The 21,871-nt window shown below is 33.3% G+C and overlaps 1 protein-coding gene across 10 annotated transcripts in view; it reads right to left on the reverse strand.

Annotated features, from left to right (window-relative positions):
- Positions 1-21,871, reverse strand: part of LOC128675639 (uncharacterized protein) — a 173,164-nt gene that overhangs the window by 23,310 nt on the left and 127,983 nt on the right. For 9 of the 10 annotated variants that reach the window (XM_053755168.1, XM_053755171.1, XM_053755165.1 and 6 more), the window contains exons 2-7: positions 18,903-18,940; positions 12,344-12,460; positions 10,952-11,082; positions 7,026-7,115; positions 5,175-5,339; positions 2,940-3,041 (exon numbers count right to left, since the gene is read on the reverse strand). In XM_053755168.1, coding sequence (XP_053611143.1) covers positions 2,940-3,041; positions 5,175-5,339; positions 7,026-7,115; positions 10,952-11,082; positions 12,344-12,460; positions 18,903-18,940 — 643 coding nt within the window. The remainder of the gene's footprint in view (positions 1-2,939; positions 3,042-5,174; positions 5,340-7,025; positions 7,116-10,951; positions 11,083-12,343; positions 12,461-18,902; positions 18,941-21,871) is intronic. The other variant, XM_053755170.2, reaches the window with a different exon arrangement.

Genomic DNA, 21,871 nt, shown 5'->3' on the forward strand with positions numbered 1-21,871 from the left:
TAAAAAGAACTTTCGAAAAAGAGACTATTAAAAAAGCCGGCAACAATTCCAAGGCCTTGTGGAAAGCTGTCAAGAGAGTTACTAATTTCTTCTTCTTGATCTCTTCATCATTTATAAAACGTAACAAAAAAATATTAACTCCCCTTATCACCCACATCTGCAATATCTCCCTATCCTCCGGTATCTTTCCGTCAGCTTTCAAGAAAGCTGTAATCCACCCCATATATAAAAGTGGAGCGAAAGATCTTCCTAGCAACTACCGGCCTATATCCATTCTCCCGGCTCTTTCTAAAATTCTAGAGCGCCTCATTAATATCCGGCTCAAATCTTACCTTGAAGCGCATTCCATCCTCTCCACTAACCAATATGGCTTTCGCACAGGAAGATCTACAAACGACGCTGTTAATGAGTTGACTGACACTATAGTTAGAAATCTTGATAAGGGTAACAAGTGCGCAGGCCTGTTTTTGGATTTTTCCAAGGCCTTCGATACCGTCTCGATCTCTAACCTCCTGAAAAAGCTGGATTCTATAGGTGTAAGAGGTACTCAACTGAAACTCTTCGAAAGCTACTTGACTGATCGATCTCAATGTGTGTCTATAAACAACAAAGTAAGCTCTGACCTTCCCATTCAGTATGGAGTTCCTCAGGGAAGTATCCTGGGCCCCACACTATTTTTAGTCTATATTAACGACCTGTTTTCTCTAAATATTTCTCACTGTAAAGTCATATCTTACGCAGATGACACTGCACTACTATTTTTTGCAAAATCTTGGGAAGATACATACCGTCATGCTCAGATTGGCTTAAACTCTGTTTCAAATTGGCTACTACACAACCTTTTAACACTAAATGTCCAAAAAACCCAACTTATAAACTTCTCTATATATAACTTAGTCTCCCATCGTAATGCTATTGCGAAACTATCAATTACTGCTCACTCACATTTTGACCATAACAACACTTGTTTTTGTACTCCCCTAACTCCTTCTGCATCTGTGAAATACCTAGGTATTGTATTAGACCAAAATCTAAACTTTAGATTACATGTTAATGCTATGGCTGGCAGAATTCGCAAACTAATATATATATTTAAAAAATTAAGACATGTGGCACACCCAAAGATCGTGAAAATGGCTTATATTGCCTTAGGACAGTCGTTACTTACATATTGTATAAGCTCCTGGGGAGGAGCGTGCAAGACCATATTAATTAAACTTGAAAGAGCTCAACGAGCTCTTCTCAAGGTCTGTACCTCCAAACCATTTTTATATCCTACATTCCAACTATACCAATATTGTGAAGTATTATCTGTCCGACAGCTATACATCCTGCGGGTCATTACTCAACAGCACGGGAATACTCGTCATAACCCGAACCTACGTAACCGTCTTGTAGCTACCTCTTCTCTCTTCTCTACGAAATTCGCACATAGATTTCCTTGTTTTACCGGACCCTTTTTATACAACAATGCTCACTCAAAATTAGCTTTGGTAACACTTTCTACCTTCTCTTGTAAAAAATCTATCCATAATTATTTGTTTTCCCTTAATTACGACGAAACGGAAAATCTTCTACATCCTCTTATCTGATTCGTTATTTATTTATGTTGGTACGTATCTTATGTTTACATGACTTATTTCATATTACACATTACTGTAGATCTTTAAATTTTTACTAATTTTTAACCCTCATTCTGAATGACAAGTTATGCGTCACTCTTTATAATTTAGCTCGTAAGTTCATACTAATCATCCTTAAAACGGTAATCCTTCAGAAAATTGTAATACTAATGAAATGTATGTACCTAATTCTAATTCTAAGCTGTAAGAGCATGGCGCACTGTTACACAGGCTTGAGTCTTTAACAGACGCCAGTCTCCACCAATATTTTCTATGTTTTTTGTAATTTTTCTGTGCCTATGGAGACGAAATAAATACTTTTTTACTTTTTTTACTTTTTTTTACTTTTACTTACTAATTTTATGACATAATACATAATTTTCATAATAATATATTCCGAAAAATAATGCTATGTGACTTATCTATTTTATAAATAATTATTGATTATGTTTATAACGAAAAATTTAAATTAAATGTTAAATGTTGAAATATGTTTATAACATTGTTAAAATTTTAGGATCAAGAAAGATACATTTTTTATAAATAATTTTAAAAGATACATTTATATAAAATGTGATGAGGTTAGCAATAGTATAACATAATGAGAATTATAAATTTCATTTCATTAAGGCAATTTCTTAGCGTATCATCAAACTATATTTTTTGGCGTAGTGAATCGAAACCTTAGCGAATATGGAACATACCAAACACTGCCCACACTTGCGGTTAGTCCTAATTGCAACCGGGGAATGAGCGACTTTTATATCTTGACCTTTTGCGGTAACCTTTATTCCTGGAGGGTGAGCGTTTATATTAACGGGGATGAACGGACCCTCAAATGGGATTTGTTGGGCTGGAAATGTCACGTAGGTAGCTGATTTATTGGAATAAATAAGAAATATATATTTTTTTTAATTATTGGAAAAACCGCCGCTTTAATTCGACGGTCTGAATCTTAAATGATTTGAATTATAACAGCGGCACTAATTTGAACTACACGGGAGATATACTGCAATAATTCATCTTATACACATCAAGTTTCTCCCAAATGAGGTATGAGTTTCGTAGAAACTACAAATGCGCTTTTATCTTAATCTTAATTATCTTTTATATGCAAAGCGAGAATATCTGAGCATTCTTTCAGCGCCGGAGCCCAGAGTGGCAAAAACATATCTCTGTATAAATCTATCTAACATTTGTTCTTGAGCGTCCAGAGTCTATTACCTTGGCTGAACTATTTCAAAAATTGTTTTATTTTGAGTTGGTAATTTTTTGTTGTAATTATTCTTATTATACATACATATTACAATTACTCACGGCATTATAGGTGGTCTAGGTAAAGAGCCTCCTCGGGTTACTGACGCGATTTGGTCCACATTGTAATTTTGGGGCCAACCCGCGTTATCTTCTATTACCGATCTGAAATTTAAAACAAAAAACAATTATTTATGAATTTCGCAATAATATTTTTTATTTTCTTCTTAGTTTTTTTTTTATTAGTCATGTAAAAAAGGATTTAAGGATTCTTTGCTGCGCAAACTGTTTACAATAAACCATAAACGTAATTTATAATCTTCGACCGCTTAAATATATAGGTATATTTAGCAATTTTGACCATTTAAATTTAAAGCAAAATAATTTATTAATTAACTATTTTTTATCATTCAAATAGCAAAGACAAGGTCCATTTTGGGTCAGCATATTTCAATGTTTTCTCGACCGAAATTCAAGGAAAATATTTCCTCAGGATCATAATTTAATTTGTTTTATACTTACCTATCCATATTTTGTATTCAAAATAATTCCTACCCTTATTTACATAGCCAAGCTTCCTGTATTTTGGGTTCTCGCATAAATTTACCTGTATTTTCTCAGACCAAAATTATGTTTATAATCCATGAAAAGAGTCTACTCGTAGGCTGGTACACTTAACTACTTGACTTAGTCTTACGCTGAATATTACCATCATTAGCTCCACTTGTTGAAAAATAGAACACTTTAAAAGCAAAGTTCTCAACTTTATAGTTTGTTTCATAATTTCAATATATTCCAAAATTATTTGTCGTGGTTACCATGGTTTTCCCTAGAGAACATGAACATGAACTGCAACGACCATACACACCCCTGGTGTTGCAGGCGTCCATAAGCTGCGGTGACCAATTCTCATTAGGTGGGCCGTATGCCTGTTTGCTTAATAAATATTAGAAAAGAAAATCAAATTTCAAATATTTAGGTTGCTATTAAATATTCTGTTCGTCGTCGACTTCATTTGTACATAATTTACTTCACTCAAATTAAATCATAAATAGTACATAGGAGAAAGTATTCCTTGAATCAAAAAGGAAACTAATTTCAGCTTTAGTGGTAAGTATATGTTACTACAGTTTCAATAGCTTATCCGCTCCAAAGCAAAGTGAGGACACCTTCAAGTTAGAGATTACTATGCTATCTGCTATTCGTTACGTAGCTCTTTTCTAGGAGAGAGAGAGAGGACTCATCTCCTAGAAAAGAGCTATGTAGAGTCGGGGAGGACTCCTGTCCTCCCCGACTCCGAAGTTGTTGGAATATCATTATTACATTTTTAATTTAGTTTTTAGTATAAGTCTGTCGGCCCTTAATAGAATTAGAACCTTGTTGAATTCAAATTAAAATGAGATATTTGGCCTTCCAGTGAATTCGGATCGTATTTAAGGAAGTTTCCATGAATATTTATAAAATGTGCTGGTATCTTAATTATCAAGACCCTAGTATGAGAATATATTTTAATTGATTCTTAACAAATGAATTTCGTACTATTCTTTTCATGTTTTGACAAAAATATGACAACAATAGAGTGTTTCAATTTCTTTATTTTACAAGTTTTTTAAAACAAATACAACTTTATCAAGTTAGTGTCTTAGTCGGAAGCTAAAAAAATCATTAAAAATATTCTAGTTGTTGGAGCCTAGGTGTCTTGCGATCAGATACAAAGTTGCAATTGGAATTCCGAATAATTTGAAGAGGATTTAATTGTTAACAACATTTAAAATGTCTACTCAAATGTTTTAGGGTATCTCTACAACAACAACATAACCAACAGTTTGGAGCAATAACAGAAAATATGGACCTTTAGGGTCAATGATATTATAGCCCCAGATGTCATCAACAACTTACAGAGATTTGGTAATGGTCATTGAGAACAATTTTACGGCACTTTGTACTATGTTGTTCCCTAATTTTGTACGTGACGAAAATATGTAACAGAAAATGGTTTCATTGAAATTATTCCATACACTCCGTGCTATTTTAGTCGATAACGTTCTGTACACCAATCCGAAAAGCTGTTACTCGAATAACTATTCCGTTTAGAGCATCAATCAATTGTTATCAGATGTCGCAATGATTTGATGAGCGACACATGCCAACGGCTTTTTTGTCGGCAAAAAAATATGGCGGCAATTCCTGGTGACACCTTTGTCCTCCGATATCCAGGTCCCTCTGGCTACACACGGAACGAGGTCTCCTGCGCACGAGTATCCCCTTGCAACAACAGGCATAAACGAAGACACTCACTGTGGCCACTCCATCCGGGTGAAGTCTTCATCCTCTGGCATCCAGGTGTACCGCTTGGGGTCAGGCTGGCTGCACACGGAGCGAGGTCTCCTGCGGAAGTACGAGCATTCCAGATCGGCATCGTATGCACACACCTCGGCGGGAGCAGGCGAGGGTTGGCCATACCTGACAGAAAAGGGCTCAGAACGGATTAGAAAATAAATGACTTTTCAATGGAATTGTTGCGTCTCTGATAGCTATACCAAACTAATATACGAAAATTAGTTTATTGTCTACTACTTTCTTCTTCTTCTATTTTGTTACTCTTTTGACTACTACTGAAAATCAGCGCTTTGGTTCATTGCCTTAGTACCAGACTGTCGCTTTTTCGACTGACAGCTTATTTTTTTGTACTGTTTTCGAAGTAGTTTTATGTTAAGAATTTATTGGTCGTGTCCTATCGATTAAAAACATTTTCTCTTTCTTTAATATAAAATAAAATCTTTAATATAGAATAATAAAATTCCGCTATATAAAGTGACCAACTTTATTTTTTTTCGTTAATTAAAATTGGAAACAATTTTGTTTTAGCTGAATCCGCGCCCGTGATTGATTCGCAATATCTCAATTTTCAGTTTAGTTCAATATACCAATTTTCAGTTTCATATTACCTTGGTAACTTTTGCAAGGATTCGTTATATAGCAATTTTAAATAAAGTACTGAAAAGTGTTAAATTTTCGGTTATATTTTCAAATACTTAGGTAATAATATGGTGATTATTTGTTCGTTTTAAAATGTCTCATAACTGACAGAGTTCTCTAGGCAAGTGCGTGGAGCTGTGTTGATATGTCTTCTATTATCGAAGATGTTTTTGATAACTCAGGTATTAGAATTTATTTAAATGTAGGTCTATGTATGCATGTTTCTGTAATAAATCCTACATACAATGGTTTTATGTGACTGTGAAGTTCCATGGGCATAATGTAGGGCAATCGTTTAAGCCGTATTATATGCGCATCCACAATACAAATGAGAAAGTGAAACGTCACAAGCGACTTCCTTCCATAAGGTAGCTTTCCTCATGGAACATCAAATATAACCCTAACGAAGCCTTAATATAAAGGGTCTCCATCCTAGCCACTAGCAAATACATTATTTGTATCGATATTTATTAATAAATAGACGAACTGAGCTCCCCAATTTGTTCTCCGGCGTATCATTGGCGAAATATTTTCCGATAATTTTTCGCACAGGTAAATGTCCCTTTATAAGCCGGTGATTATGACGGATTAATTGATGAAGCGTTCCATTGCTTTGTTCGTATCTATTGATTGGATGTGGCTATTTTATCTGCATTTTGCCGTTTTTAATTGATATTTCACGATATACTTTCAGCGCGTCGCATTGCTTTGCTGTCTTCGTTACCGCCTAGATCTGGTTATCACTAGTTTTATCTAAATTCTCTATAGCACATACTATGCAAGCTTCACACTGTCGCCGAACTCAGACACATACCGACGTGAATGCGTAAACATTGCGTTGCATAAGTACTTTTATATACCGGAATTAAAACCTAGCAATGTATACCGAATCCGCCAACGTTAGGTAAACTGTTCGACGACAGTGTGGACATTTACCGGCATTACATTAAACGTTACGTCCACTAGCCATCTGGAGGTTCTGGGTTTAATTCCCGGCGTGGACAAATATTTGTACCTATTTTTATAGTTTGTATGGGAATCTGGGTGTGTGTTCATCTGACCCACGACACAAGCTTAGTGCTTTGCCTAAGACATTATGTGTTATCCCATTATATTTAAACAGCATTAATAGAGCTACAATACATCTAAATTCATTAGAAACACACATACCTTGGATACCGCTGTATGGGAGCATAATCGGTGTTAAGGTTCTCATCGGAGGGCACCCGACGACGGACACACACGGATAGAAATGATGCTCTGAAAATTAAAACATATTTCTATTATCATATCGTAGTATATACATGTCGCGGCCATAATTTAGAATCCGCCGTTTTACAAAACGGTGCAGTTTTTTATAACGACAACTTATCGTTCAATGGTTTGAAAAACGGCTGAAGCATTAGTATAGTACATTGCAATGAAAGCGCATCGCGTTATATGTGTTATAATATAAGAGGTAAGTAACTTAATTTTAAGATTGCTTTGGTCATTGGTATAATATCATTAAACAAAAAAGCAGTATTTCTTTATATTATATATTTTGAGCACAAAAGATCAATATGACTACAAAATCTATGAACATTTTCTATATAAAAAGGTTTGGATATAATACACAACATAAACCCGTAAACTTGCTTCAGGGTTTGCACAATAAGGGAAGGAAAGTGGTGCGGCGTGGAGAAATCTTCAAAAATATTCCAACGTCGTCTTTTCACCTCTATTTGAGTCCTAATACTATTACAAGGGTGCAGAATAATAAAATGCCCAATTTGTTACCTTTACCTTCCTAAGAGGTCTCCATTTATTGTGGAAATCAACTTAGCAGGAATGAGAATGGTCGTTTCTATTTCAACTTAACAAATTACAGACTAAATTGAAATAAAAAGAAATTACAAATGAATTTTACATTAAAATATATATATACGAAATTTTTGCAACATAATAACCGAAGCTCCTTTATCCTACCTTTTTTACCTCTCTTAGATAGCTATTTGTATGTTAATGTAAATATTTTTTTTGCGTCTACTGAATAGGTTTTATTAGATAGACAATACGTAGCCTTTAAAAATTAAATATGTATCTATTCAAGTTTTGCTTAAATGAAAACCTGTTGCAAAAGGGAATATATACATTTGTATGCATAAATGCGTTACATGCGAAATTGGTTTTATTTTCAGCAATAAAAGGCGGCTCTAAAGGCGAAATTTATACAATTTAAAAATAATATTTCAAATATAAAGTTGTTACGAGTCTGGCCATTTTTTATGTAAATGTTCATTTTGAATTCAAACTATTTCATACAAAAACCAATTTCAAAGGAAAACTGCTGAAATATACAAGGATAATATGTAATAGAGATGCAAGTAGGTTGGGAAAGTCAAAAATATCAGGACGTCGGGAACTATATTTATGAAGTTACAAACATCTAAGTGGAAAAGATTTCCGTACATTATACATGGATGGATTATTGAGGAACTCAATAGTGGTTGGCGCGCTAGGCATGCTATAGTGACGGATTAGTCACTCTTATAATGGCCGCTAATTGGATTGATGACCAAAAATGGTATCTTGTGGTACTACTTGTTTTAACCATTATACTCGTACTACCTCCGCGAAGCAAGCTCCGGGCAACATATAGTTGATTATATAGAGGTAAAATCATCAATTTTCATCAGGTAAATTCAGAAATTTGGCATGTAGGTGAGTACTAAAAGAAGATTTTTGGAAATTCTACTCCGAAGGGGGTGAAAGGGGTGAAAAGCTGTAAATATGAAAATTCTACACCGTTGAAGTTAGTGACTTGAAAATTTGGATTTTGGTTGTTTACAACAAAATTATGAATACGTGTTTCAGATTTTTTTGAAAATTAACCCTCAACCCCTTCAAAAGGGAGGTGAAAGATTGTATGGAACTTAATACAATTTTCAAGATAAGAAGCTGAAAATTGGCAAACTTACTTTTTGTAGTAAATAACAGTAATAGTAAATACAAAACAATGTTTAATTTACGTTTGCGGTTAATAATAAACCGGGACGTAAAATGTCATGGAAAATGGGACGGCACGCATTGCAGAAAGCGGGAGTGGGAGTAGGAGCGGGAAATGGGAAGGAGACACGTAGTGGGAAACAGGACGGGACACACTGTAAAAAACATGATGGCACAATATGTAGGAAACGGTACTGGATAGCTACGTACGTACGGTACTGTGATTTAGCTATGAAATTCACGCGGGCGAAGCCGCAGGCGTAAGCTAGTATTTTATAAATCTGTTATAAAAAGAACGCATTTGCAACAATAAATTAAATACTTTTACTGCTACTCAGATTTTGTTATCCACCGAGATATTCTAAGTATAACGCAAAGTAAAAACATCTTTAAAATTTACTAATCACTTTTCAACAAAATATGTGTAGATTTTGAACAATAAACTACATAAAATGTGATCGTTATTTTTACTCAAGAACATCTCTCATATCCTAAAATAATAATAAATAATAATAAGTAGGTGAATGTAGTTCCAGAACTTGCTACACGTAAGGCTAATAATCTAAGTTACCAATACAATTTCATGAACAAGCTCCATCCAAGTTGCGCTAGTTAAAATGACTCGTCTTGAAAATGTACCGAAATGTACTTTTAAAATTAAGTTTTCTAACCTGAAATCTTCATTTTAAAAGTTTTTTGTACATTCCATGATTTGGTTTTAAACGTTTAAATATGAAACAGAATGCTTTTTATGACTGTGTGAAATTGCAGGAAAATAACATGTACGTTTTTATTAATTTCTTTTATTTATTAGCGAAAATAATCTTGACAAATTATGGCACATTAGATAAAGTTTTCGAAAGTACACACTAGAGAACTTGTATTTCCACCAAGCGAGCGAATGCTCATTTTATCACAACTCTGGCTGTCCAACCAATGACATACTATGGCCTATGTCAAACATTATTTTGATTGGATGTCATTGTCGTTCCGGTTCATATCCAAAATATTTTTTTGGCCATCCAATCAATATTGAGATGCGACTGACTTTTTAATTAAATTTACAAATTTAATTTTGTACATAATGTGTAAAGATTTTGATTTATAAAGTACCTATTATTTTTTATGTTAGATAGCCCTATATAACATAAAATAACAAAAAAGTAACGCTATCTGTTCGATATGTGACATATATACTATCAGATACTTTATCAGCAATCTGTGAAACAGACAATCTACCAAAGTAAAGTATATTTCTTTTCTGTATCGCATCAGTTAGAAAGTATAGTTTCCCAATAGTTTTAAAAAATGGCTGCTGCCTGTTGATCTAACCAAAGTAAAGCTTAGACTTATCCAAACTCCTGTCGAGTTAGGTATATCATAAACAGAAAATATGTTACCTATGACTACGCTCAAGAAAATGTTCTGTGAATAAAAGCTTCATTTCAGTAAATGTAAAAGGCGAGTTTGAGAAATTAGAGGTCACGGGATCCCGACGTGCCTTGCTTCACAATCACTTGGACTTTTGTTTCTGTTGCTTAGTTAAGCTTTAACGAATATCACATATAGTATTGTGGTTTTTTACTACACAACTTAAAGTTGTGTTAACTTTTCGTGTCATGTCGAAAAAATAATTGTATAAATAAAACATAATGAAGTATTTATTGAAAATGGTAGCCATCAATTCAAATCAACGCATATTTTATTAATGCTCATCAATTTAAGGATGCATAATTATAGAGATCAGAAACAGTATTTTTTCTCTCTCTCTCTTATCACGGTGAATTGAACATTTAGATCACCGTCATTGTTCAATTTTCAACAAAGACAAGAATCTGTGGTTCGTTTAAAAAAAATTATCAATACTCGATTTTTATAAATGTTCGAAAATTCAACGATCTGAACATTTTCCCGGTTTCTTACCCCACCTTTGAGCATCAGAGCCCAGCGTACGCTTTCCTACTTTACTTGGCAAATTACATGACGACTATACACCAGAGCGGAATTCAGACAAATGCCGACATAAATGCAAGAACATTGCGTAGTTTGTATGAGAGCTTTTATTTACCGCAATGAAACTAAACAGAATCAATAAGACATATACATACCTATTGGTCCGTGAGCATGGACTCTCGATGTGGTACTGCGAGAGGCAGCCGAGGAATCTGTCCTTCTTGGACTTCTCCAGTTCCAGCAGATCCAGTTGTTTGTTGTTGATGCAGTACTGCTCCCGGAACTCCTATGGGGAAATCGTAAAGATATTTTTCAGCAAACGTGACGTGACGATCTTCTTGCTTAACTCCAAGTGAACGTGAATGAAGTCGCGGCCCATTTTATCCATCTACCCGACACATGTATTACACGGACAAGGACATAGACCTTTCATTTCAAAAAATGTAGTAAATTTATTTACAATATAGTAGTACTAAAATAAAGAGAAAATTCCTATCATATTCTGATGTAAATAGGTAGTTGTATTACAAAGGATCGCTATCATATTATATTATATTACGTAATTACTCGATGTAATTTCATCAGAATAAATTATATAAAAAACCTCTCTCGCTTTTTTAATATTCCGTTAAAATTGTTACGGTATTTAAATTCCAAGCGAAATCTTCCAATTTATAAAATGGATACAAATCTCTTTGACTTTAGAAATATTTTTCCGAGAATCTTTATGTCGCGATTTCATTAGGGAAATTTTAATTAAACTGAAGACTTAATTATTGCTAATCTCCGTGAACGATGGGATCATCATTATACAAGCTTTATAAATCGTCTTTATTATCTCAAATAAATATTTTGCCTCAACCATTAAATATAATTTGAAACAAGTCATCGAATTTATTCTGGCATGAACATGAAAAATGATTTAATTACTTCCATCTGTACTCGTATTTTAATTAATTTGACATTTTCCTGATGGATTATGAAAAGCAGGATAAATTCTCAAAATAATAAACAGAAATTGCTATTATTTATTTCAAAAGAAATATACTTGGATTGTTTTAGAGTTAACTGAATCGAGTGCACTTCGCTGATCATTTGTCGATGGTCTTAGTGCCGGACTTGACAGAAACTGTGCTGTGCTGTGCTCTGCTAAATGATGCTAAATTTCGCACAACCAATATAATTTTGTTTGTCAAAAGTTACGAAATTCTTTCGTTTCGTCAGACGCTCCTTTAGTTTGGGCAGTTGCCCAATTAGGGCGATCTAAAGCAGCGTCTGTGGACATCACCATCAAGTATTTAAGAGCATTGTTCTTATCGGTGGAGCTGCCTCCATTTTACATCTATCTTCTGCCATAGATTTTATGTACACATATAGCATGTAGAGAATATATTTGTTGTACCTCTTTGTTCTTTTTTATATTCAACTCTCTTCCCTGGGTCTTCCTCTTTCTTCCTGGGTCCAAGTCTATTCTTCTATGACTATTTTCAGCCAGATCTTACTATCTGCCACCATAAACTAAATTAAATAATAATTAATTTAAGTACCTGCTTAGAGTACATGGTGGTCTTGCCCGCTGGCCGCTCGTCGCTGGCCCTCTGGCGTTTTCTTCCCGCGTTTTCATCCTCTGACTCGTAGCCTTTAGCCAAGTGTGCTATGTCCGCCTGTAATAAAACATAAGGGTTTGTTTGTAATAATTTTATTGTAGGAAAATAAGTACATAAAATAAAATTAAAACAACTACCACGGCGGCCTTATCCCGTAACGGGATCTCTTACGGTCATGTCACATCATCTCGGTAAAGACCTCCCCTTTATTCCACATAAATCGATTGCGTGAAATATGCTTTCATTCCCTCAGGAATCCAGCCATGTTGTTCCGCCATCTCCTTTACGGTTTTTCTCTGTCCCTCTTAATAAAATTTAAAATATCGTCAATGGACACGTATCGCGTTTCGATGTGATGATAATTCAACTTTCTTTTTCTCGATCGTGAATATCAAATTTTACCATCAGACTTTATACTATAAAATGTACGTACTTTAATAATGCTGAATTTTACAACAATCTAAAATTTTAAATAAATTCATCTATTCAACCATGAATTGTTATTCACAATTCAAAATTCCTAGTTAAAATATACCGACTATAAATATATATCACTTTCTCTAAATAGCGCTAACAGAGTTTTAAATGCTGAAGCTTGCAATTATTAACTGAACTTTACCAACTGCTTTTATCGGGAAGTGAAACATCGGAGCTTTTGTGCATAACTACTTCCTTTAAAGTTGCCCTCAGTTTGAAGCACTATGCTGATTAAATGTTGTTCTTTTAATACAAGTAGGTACGAGGTCAGAAACGATATTACTTTTAGATGTTATCTGTAATAAGAAGCTTCTATGTAAAATGAAAACTTCACTTATTTAGAACAGCACGCAAATGAAGTTGCGTTTGAAAAAAATGCAAAGATTTTTAAACTTTGCATTTTTTTTTTGCTAATTGCGAGAGATATTTAATAATTAAACTTTATTCTTAAAACTGAAAAACACACTTATTAACAAATAGTGAAATTAAAGGATTATCTCCCAGCTAATCAACAAAACAACTAAAAATATATATTTAAGAAAACAATGTAAACCAAAATAATTTAAAGCAAAATATATATAATTTGCTTGTCTCGATCAAAAGTACCGCGAAATGGCTATAGTTAGATGAGCTTGGATTGGAACGATGTAGGAACAGCCAAAAGCATATTCCAACACCTTAATTTCATTTTCAAAACTTACAATGTTGCATTGTTGTTTTATTTTTATAACTGTAATTACAATGTCTACAACAAAATACCAATTATAAATCCACAAGCAACATTAATTTTGAAATTCGAACCCATAATTATAACTTCATCTATAAAATAAAATAAAAAACGTTGAATTTGGTTATTTTCATTAGTTTTCACTTGTCAAATATTTTAAACATCGTACTAATTAATTATTTCTTTTTATTACCAGCCAGTGCAGTTATCAGTCTATTGTACTTTTTTTAATTTGGAATATTATACAAATATCGGAAAGAAGAGAGGCAATCGATAAAGCCAATGTAAATGTGATGAGATCATTTAAGTTTGGACAGTAGCTAGCTAAATGACAGGAGCAGACAATTAGAATTTCAGATCAGAGCTATCGACTCCTAAAGTTAAGACTTCAATGCATACTAAGTTATTTGTCTAGTCTATTAGTTTGAAACTTATCTTCCTCAGGTAACGTATACTGGCAATTAAGAAATAGCGGTTAAATTTAGTTCGGATGCTTGTTATGTTAGAGTGGGTTCAACCCACTCTAACATGAGCATGGTGCAACCCACTGGGTTGCACTATCAACTTGACGTTATATTTAACCTGCGCAGAAAAACTCAAAGTGCGCCATTTTGTCTAAACGTCAGCGGGTACGCGCACACTAGCGCCACAACATTCTCATATCAATTCCTTCTTATCCTTTTATTTAATCTTTTTATTTAGCGAAAAAAAAACGAAAAACAAAATCGAAAAAGATGGCCACCACAATCCGTTTAGTCTACTATGATTGTACTACTACATTGTATTATATAAAATTATAATGGGTAGGTCATTCTACCCGTGTGCCTAATTTTATCAAGATCCGTCCTATAGATCTGGCGTGATTGAGTAAAAAACATATTTACATGCTTTCACATTTGTGGGATGATAAATAGTTATAATAATTTTGGCGTTTTCCTCCTTAGACTAGGTCCATATCCTCGCGTGGATGTTGCTCGAAGCGACTATTGGACACAAAGCCTAGCCAACTGATAGGTAACACTAGAATAGCATTCCCACGGAGGGTTGATGTCAGGGGGCCGGTTATAAAATTTAAAGTTTCCAGTTTTCCGGTTATAATCTTCAAAATTTGAAGATCATTTATGTTGACGATTGGCTTCGCGGCGACACAGCCCCGAACGTAACCGAACACGCGGAGATGAGAAAGTATTAGGCCTATAAAAGTAGGTTTCTAATTAGACTTGAAGTGAAATAGCTTATTACATACTGACTGACGAACTACTTATACAATATTGTCAATAGTATAAGAGCTAGTATTCAAAAGAGCTACTTCGGCGCCGCGCCGCACTGAATGGCATCACAATTAAGTCCCCTTAATGAGCTCAAGTTAAATGACTTTTCTAGCTTATAATAGCCGGCTATTTCCAACGCTGTGCGATAATAAAACCTTTCCAATAAATGAGGGCGCTGATATATATATATGACTTTAACCTTAGATCATTAACATTCGAAAAAATAAATTTGAGTATCAGATACTATGAGGTATTTTTTAAAGAGATTTTAGTGATAAAAGTGAATATATAGCGAAATGTGTAAATGAAATGTGATAATTATATTTCAATTGTACATTTTGCATTTTTTCCAGTGTCGATGGAAGTTTCCTCGACACATTTGCAATGACACTTTTTACGCCTCAAATAACAAATAGGACACAGCAACATTTCAGAGAATGACGTGAAGTATATAATTAGAGCACGAATATTAAAAAAGAAATTCAGATATATTTGAGTATTGAAATTCAGATATATTTCACAGTTTGTTTCTTTTGGTTTTTATTTAATGCATGCGTACAATACGTGTATATATTTTTAGGCTTTAGGGGCAATTTTTCATAGGAACATGCAGAAGTGAAAAAAATATAGCTTTCTTTTTTACAAACGATCACAAACTACTATGCAATGTTCTAGTGAACAGTCTATAAAATTAGAAAAGAACAAGACATTTCTGCACCTAAATTTTTCTTCTACAAAATTGTGCAACAAAAAATTTTGAAATTATTAAAGTTTATGTTTTCAAAAATGCATTTCAAAAAGTGCATAAACAGACATAATTTTGTTTAAGCCTGGTAAAAAGCAAGTACGAAAGCTCGTGGACTAAAAGCTTTGCCATGTTTTAAGTGCATTAAGTTTCTGAGGCAGTCGCAACTAAATAAAACTTGTAGCAAGCAGCAGGCTCGCCATAATTCAATTTTGAACGCCTTTACATTTGCGCTTCATTGAGCTCAGATAAAATTTTCCAGTTTTGCTACGGAATTTTGCGAAATTTGGTGTATTGGAGCTATTGTTTGCTTGAGGTTATTGATATTATTAATAATTTATTTTATTTATCTGAATTGGAAAATGGAATTATGGCAGAAATTATCTATACATAAATCTTCTATAAATACTTTATCTACTTTCAAAACCTCGTCAATATGTCTATTAAATTTCAAATTTTCAATAGAAATACCTCATTCCTTTATTGCACCCAAACAACAACAACGAAGCGATCGCACGGGATGAGAACCGTAACAAAACAAAGTTTATATTGTCCTCGAGATCACAGATTATATAATACTTCCAGTACCGAGACTTATTGGCTTCGGCTCTTCATTGTATTGCTGTTTCAGATACAACTTTACTGCCAACTATAATTTAACTTCACAATTGGGATACACTACAACACCAGTACAGTTTACAGTTTTTATTGTTTAAGATATGTATCTTAATCATTGTTATTTTTAAATAAAAAAACAAAGAATACAATTTCCCGATGAAAACATTAGAAAGTCGTGAATTTGATTGGTGTTAAAGTTCAGTGCGAAGGTGGGTAAGTCGTGCATTTTCTTCCATTCACACTTGTCTCATAAATATCATTATTTATGACCATCAATGTATCCAATGTTTTATTACACCTGTATTAAAAATATTCCCATTTTTAAATAATTTGATATAATTTAATAGTTAATAACTAATCTAAAAAAGTTTAAAAAAGAATTAGTCGTCTTGCATGTTAAATATTTAATTAAGACCAACATTTAATCTCAATTTGCAAATTGCACGCCGTTTCTTCTAGAACTTTCCGAGGAACAGGAAACGCGGCCTTTCACGGACCGTTTAATTTTAAATTAAAAACGTTTAGTATAATTAAAATAAGGAAAAACAATTCTATTTTGTGGGGAAAATGTTGCCATAAAATGTTATAGCTCACCAAATCGAAAGGCGTTATGACACATAAAGATTTTAACATTTGATCAATTACAAACAAAGATAATGCTGATAATAATTTAAGAATATTAAGAATACGAATTTACTGCAAAATACAATTTATAGACAAGCTTTCATGGTCCTACTTTTAGTGAGAACAGGCTGATGTTCTGAGATGTATCTCAGAATAGAAACTTTGCTTAGTTCAGTCGCTGCAATATTTATATTTGCGCAGTGAGTTTGTTTGTTACCTCTTAACACTTGATTTGTTGAGCCAATCTTCTTTAAATTTGGCATACATGAGAAAAATGAATGTTCCCGTGGGAAATTTACGCGGGCGAAGACGCGAGCTATAGTCTTTAACAAACTGAATCAAACCGCTATCTAAAAAATATCCTGATATTTCCTATCTTACTGATCATATACGCCCATTATGTCCGCCACAACTCAATTTTCCAGTAACAATAAAAACCGAACGTTAAAAGGGAAATCTGGAAATCTAAATGAACGTCGGTCCTGACGGAAATAAAAAAACGTCCCGCCAAATGAAAGTCTGCCGTGAAATTGGCTGTGACGTCATTGGAGTGATCTGAAGGGGCGCTAAATTGAGTGCGATCAAACTTCAGTTCGAGTATTTTAGAAGATTGATCCGTTATCAATCTGATAGCGTGTTAAGTATTGACTTGTAAGGAACAGGGATAAAATCATTGCACTGTACGTACAGTCAGTATCAGCCGAATCGCTATACGACCATGAAAACCCCATCCAATTTCATCCAGTAGTTCTTGCGTCATACACGAACAAATATACATATACTAGACAAAGAAAAATATAAAAAATGTTTCGGTTTTTATTAGTTATATTATGGTGACTATTTTGGCCAACGTTTGAGTTTGGCCATACAAAGAGGAAATGTCGCCGACCTTCTGGGAACTTTACCGCACGACAACGGCGATTTAGTGTCAATTTTTTATTGAAATTAATTTATTATTTTAGTTTAAATTTTTAATTTTAACAAATAACATAAGTGTGTATGTGTAGTTAATTTTATATTCGATATTGGCATAATATATTATGAAATTTTTTGTTATATTATTTATGGCTTCATTATATGTACTTATAGATACTATTACCGCGACGACTTGAAGATTTTTGGAACAATCCACAATCTTTGCCTAATTTAATATATGAAATAATAGTTTTTTTTTAATTCTTGATTAATGAAATTTCTGTGTCGATACCAAACATTTTTTTTCATCGTCATTAACTTTATCAATATTTAGAATATTTCTTATTTTAGTAATTTATTTTTTTAATTATCTATTATTCTTAAATTATCACTCCTAACGTTAAGTGGTACAATCGAGTTGTTAGTTCCATTAGTAAACTAACACTAGTGTTGTGTACACTAACAAGCATGGCACGAGATTAGCATTAGGTAATCAATAATGTTGTACCAAGTTAACATAATTTCGGATAATAATCGACTTTGAAACAATATTGACAAGTTTCAAAGTTATATTGAGTTTCGGCTAGACTCGTGACATCGGCTATAGCCAGGCTTTGACTTAATTTAATTACTTATTTCAGTACTAGCTTTTACCCGCGACTTCGCCCACGTTTCCTTCAAGCTCATAATTTATTATTGTCAATATCTCGGGTTCTAAGCAACGTATCGCTACGAACAAACGTACTGACAGAAAGGCAGACAAAAATGTTTTGTTTTCTATTGGTCCCATAAAGATCCCCCATTAATTGTTTTTCATTAATATTTCCTATTTACAGACATTATTTTAATATAAATGTATAGATGTATAGACTAGCGGCCCGCCCCGGCTTCGCTCGGGTAAAACCAGAATAAAAAGTAGCCTATGTCACTTCTGAAGGTTTCATCTATCTTTGTGACAAATTTCATGAAAATCCGCCTGGTAGTTTTTGAGTTTATTCATTACAAATAACAATACAAATCTTTTATTAGCATGTATATAGATTAGATTCACAATTTGCACAATGGCGCAATAATTAATATGTATATAAATATTAGTGCGCTCAGCCTATGATATGATATTACCTGAGTGGAAACCGACACGGCTTGTCCGGCCACGCCACCTGAAAAAAGAAAATCTTGGTTACCATTACCATAAACATACATCAATATAAGTAGCCAATTTAATTTTTATTTTGTTTAAGCTTATATGTGATATTTATTACTCGTTCTGCATTTCCTGTGACCAATATTATACTCAACACCTTGTAAATAGCTACATTTAAACAAATAATGATAATTTTAATTTGAAATATTGTGAAACCTAATAACGTTAATTCAGTTCACTTGTGAACAAGTATGCGAGTACATGCCACCATAGGGCGATAGATAGTTTAAAAAATACAAGTCAAATGCCTTTATTAGAATCAACACACTCGTTAAGAAAGTAACTTTTATTAATTAATTAGGTAGCAACGTGACATGCGGTCGACTGTACCTGCGATGGAAAGACAAAAAGAACTGACATGTGCACGAAAATAACAAATTCTTTTCTCCTGAAAAGATACAAAGAAAAGTGACAACAACACTGAAAGATTTATGGCCGACTTGGAAATGGTAGTTATTCCACACCGTTACACAGAAAGTCCTAACACAACAACGCCACTTGTCTCGTCTTGTCTTTTTTAATTTTCCACAGGAACAGTTTTTCTAGGATCATTGGATACCCTGTGTTTTTTTACATTCCATAATCTTAACTAAGGGAAAGACGTAAGAAACTTACTTTCGTATTACTATCCGTCAAATCTCATCATAATTCGTACAGTAATAAGTAATATAAATAAGTTTCACTGTGCATTCAAACAAAGATATAATTTCTTCAAGAACATAAAGTACTAGAAGACAACAATAAGTTAAAATTAAAAATTAAAACTAAATAATAAATATTAAATTAATTTCTTCAACATAATTTATATCTAAGTGTAGTTGAGTTGGCACACCATTTATTTCAGCACAGTATTTTCATTGATGTTAACTTAATTATGATATGTGTAGGTGCTTAGAAATATACATTTTAGCAAAAATAAAATCACACGAAAATTCGAAATTTCCCTTATGATATCGATATTAGCTGCACTGTTATTTGCGTAAGCTGTATTCAAATTTATGCGGATCGCTTTGCCGTAAACTCAAATTTAAATAAAAGCTCACACCATTTTCATGTCTGTCTGAATGTTAACCTGATATTAATTAAAATACGTGATGCGACAGATGCATTTATAGCAGATTTTTTTTAACTATGTTCGGTGGAATTTCCAAAGTAAAATACTGAGAAAAGATACATGTCTGATTTCCATTCTAAATTTTAATCAAATCAATCGATTTGATTAAAATCAGAAAAAAACATTTTTTCGGATTCGTCGTAGTGCAGTCGATGATGAAATAGATCGTCACTTACATAATATCCGCCCATCAAATATTTATATAAAATTTATCGGAGTTTTGCATTGGTGTTGAAGCTATTTAGATAGTTTCTATTGTCCATAAAATCAAGAATTTTCTCAATAAGTGAAATATCAAAAATATGTCACCTAAAATACGTAAATAATAGGTAAATAAAAAATACGTAAAATTATAATTATCTCATCTGTATTCATGTGCAAAAAAGTTAGTGGCTTATGCAAATTTTGTGAATATTTCTGGCAAACCATTTTTCAGTTCAGTGACCACGCGGTTCGGATCTGTGGGTGAAACTGAAGAGTCGCCGACGCGCACTCACTTAAATGATGTGAATGTGACCTTTCTATTGCTATTACTGGAGTTAGTAACTCTTATATTTATAAATCTTTGGCTATTTATATTTCTTTATTATATTTAAGACCTTATTTTCAAACTCTAAATTCAAATTAAACATAAAAGTAGATTGCACCCTTCAGATTGACGTTAACTTTGCCGGCTGCCGTCAGCAACGTGTTAATTTTAACAAAATTGACTGCTACAACTGACCCTTATTATAAGTATACAACATTTTTTATAGACGTTAAAAATTTAATAATATAAATATAATTATTTATTCGTATATTTTTGTTAAAATTTTTATAACAAGAAATATAATTTTATCCTGATATAATTTGCCAACGTTTCATATGAAGTTTGGTTCCGCCCTAAAAGAGGACCACTCCGTATACTTCCGTAGGACTAAGGAAAGTCTTGACAACTGTCAGAAAATAATGGTTTTAAAGGAGTTTTCCTCCTTACTCCTATTTTTACATCGGACCGTCTATCATCAGACGAATCTTCAATAATTTAATGTTTATTTTTTACAATGTTTTTGGAGTTCGCGGCATCAAACAACAAATTGCTTTATCGAATTATAGTTTCAAAACTAAAAAACTACAAAATTGAAAACAAATGTTTGAATTTTAAATTATTGACTCCGTAAAATATTTACAGGAACGATTGATATATGACAATTGAGTTAAAATCCGATTACCGTGTGACGTACAACTAAGTAGCACAATGCCCTGACAAAATCAATAAAAATCGCTTCTATTAACACTGGGTCCACATACAATAGCTTGACTTGCAGCCGTCTGTACGCTGTCCACTTTAATTAAGGAAAACTGTGTCATTCTGTTAATGAATGCGCCTTTTTGATTGAACTTTTTAAAAATACCTACATAATGTGTTTCATACATTGGCATTCAAATTCATGTTCATTGCTCAGTTCATGATACTTAACAATTTTTCGTATGAGAGCAACCCCGAAATATCGCATAAAATTTGCTATTCCATACAAAATCATTTATCTAATTTGAGGAAAATTTATGGAAAACATAGCACGATGTACAAATCGGACCCGATATAATGCCAGCTCCACACTGTCGCCTAGCTCAGACACATGCCGACGCGAATGCGTGAACATTGCGTAGCTAGTACGAGTGCTTTTATTTACCGCAATGAAAACCAGCAATGTATACTGAAACTGCCAAAGTTTGGCAAACTGTTTGACGACAGTGTGGAGCCGACATAAAGCTAGAATATTGTTAAAAAAT

This window comes from Plodia interpunctella, chromosome 14 (genome assembly GCF_027563975.2).
Source record: "Plodia interpunctella isolate USDA-ARS_2022_Savannah chromosome 14, ilPloInte3.2, whole genome shotgun sequence".
Taxonomy (NCBI): Eukaryota; Metazoa; Arthropoda; class Insecta; order Lepidoptera; family Pyralidae; genus Plodia; species Plodia interpunctella.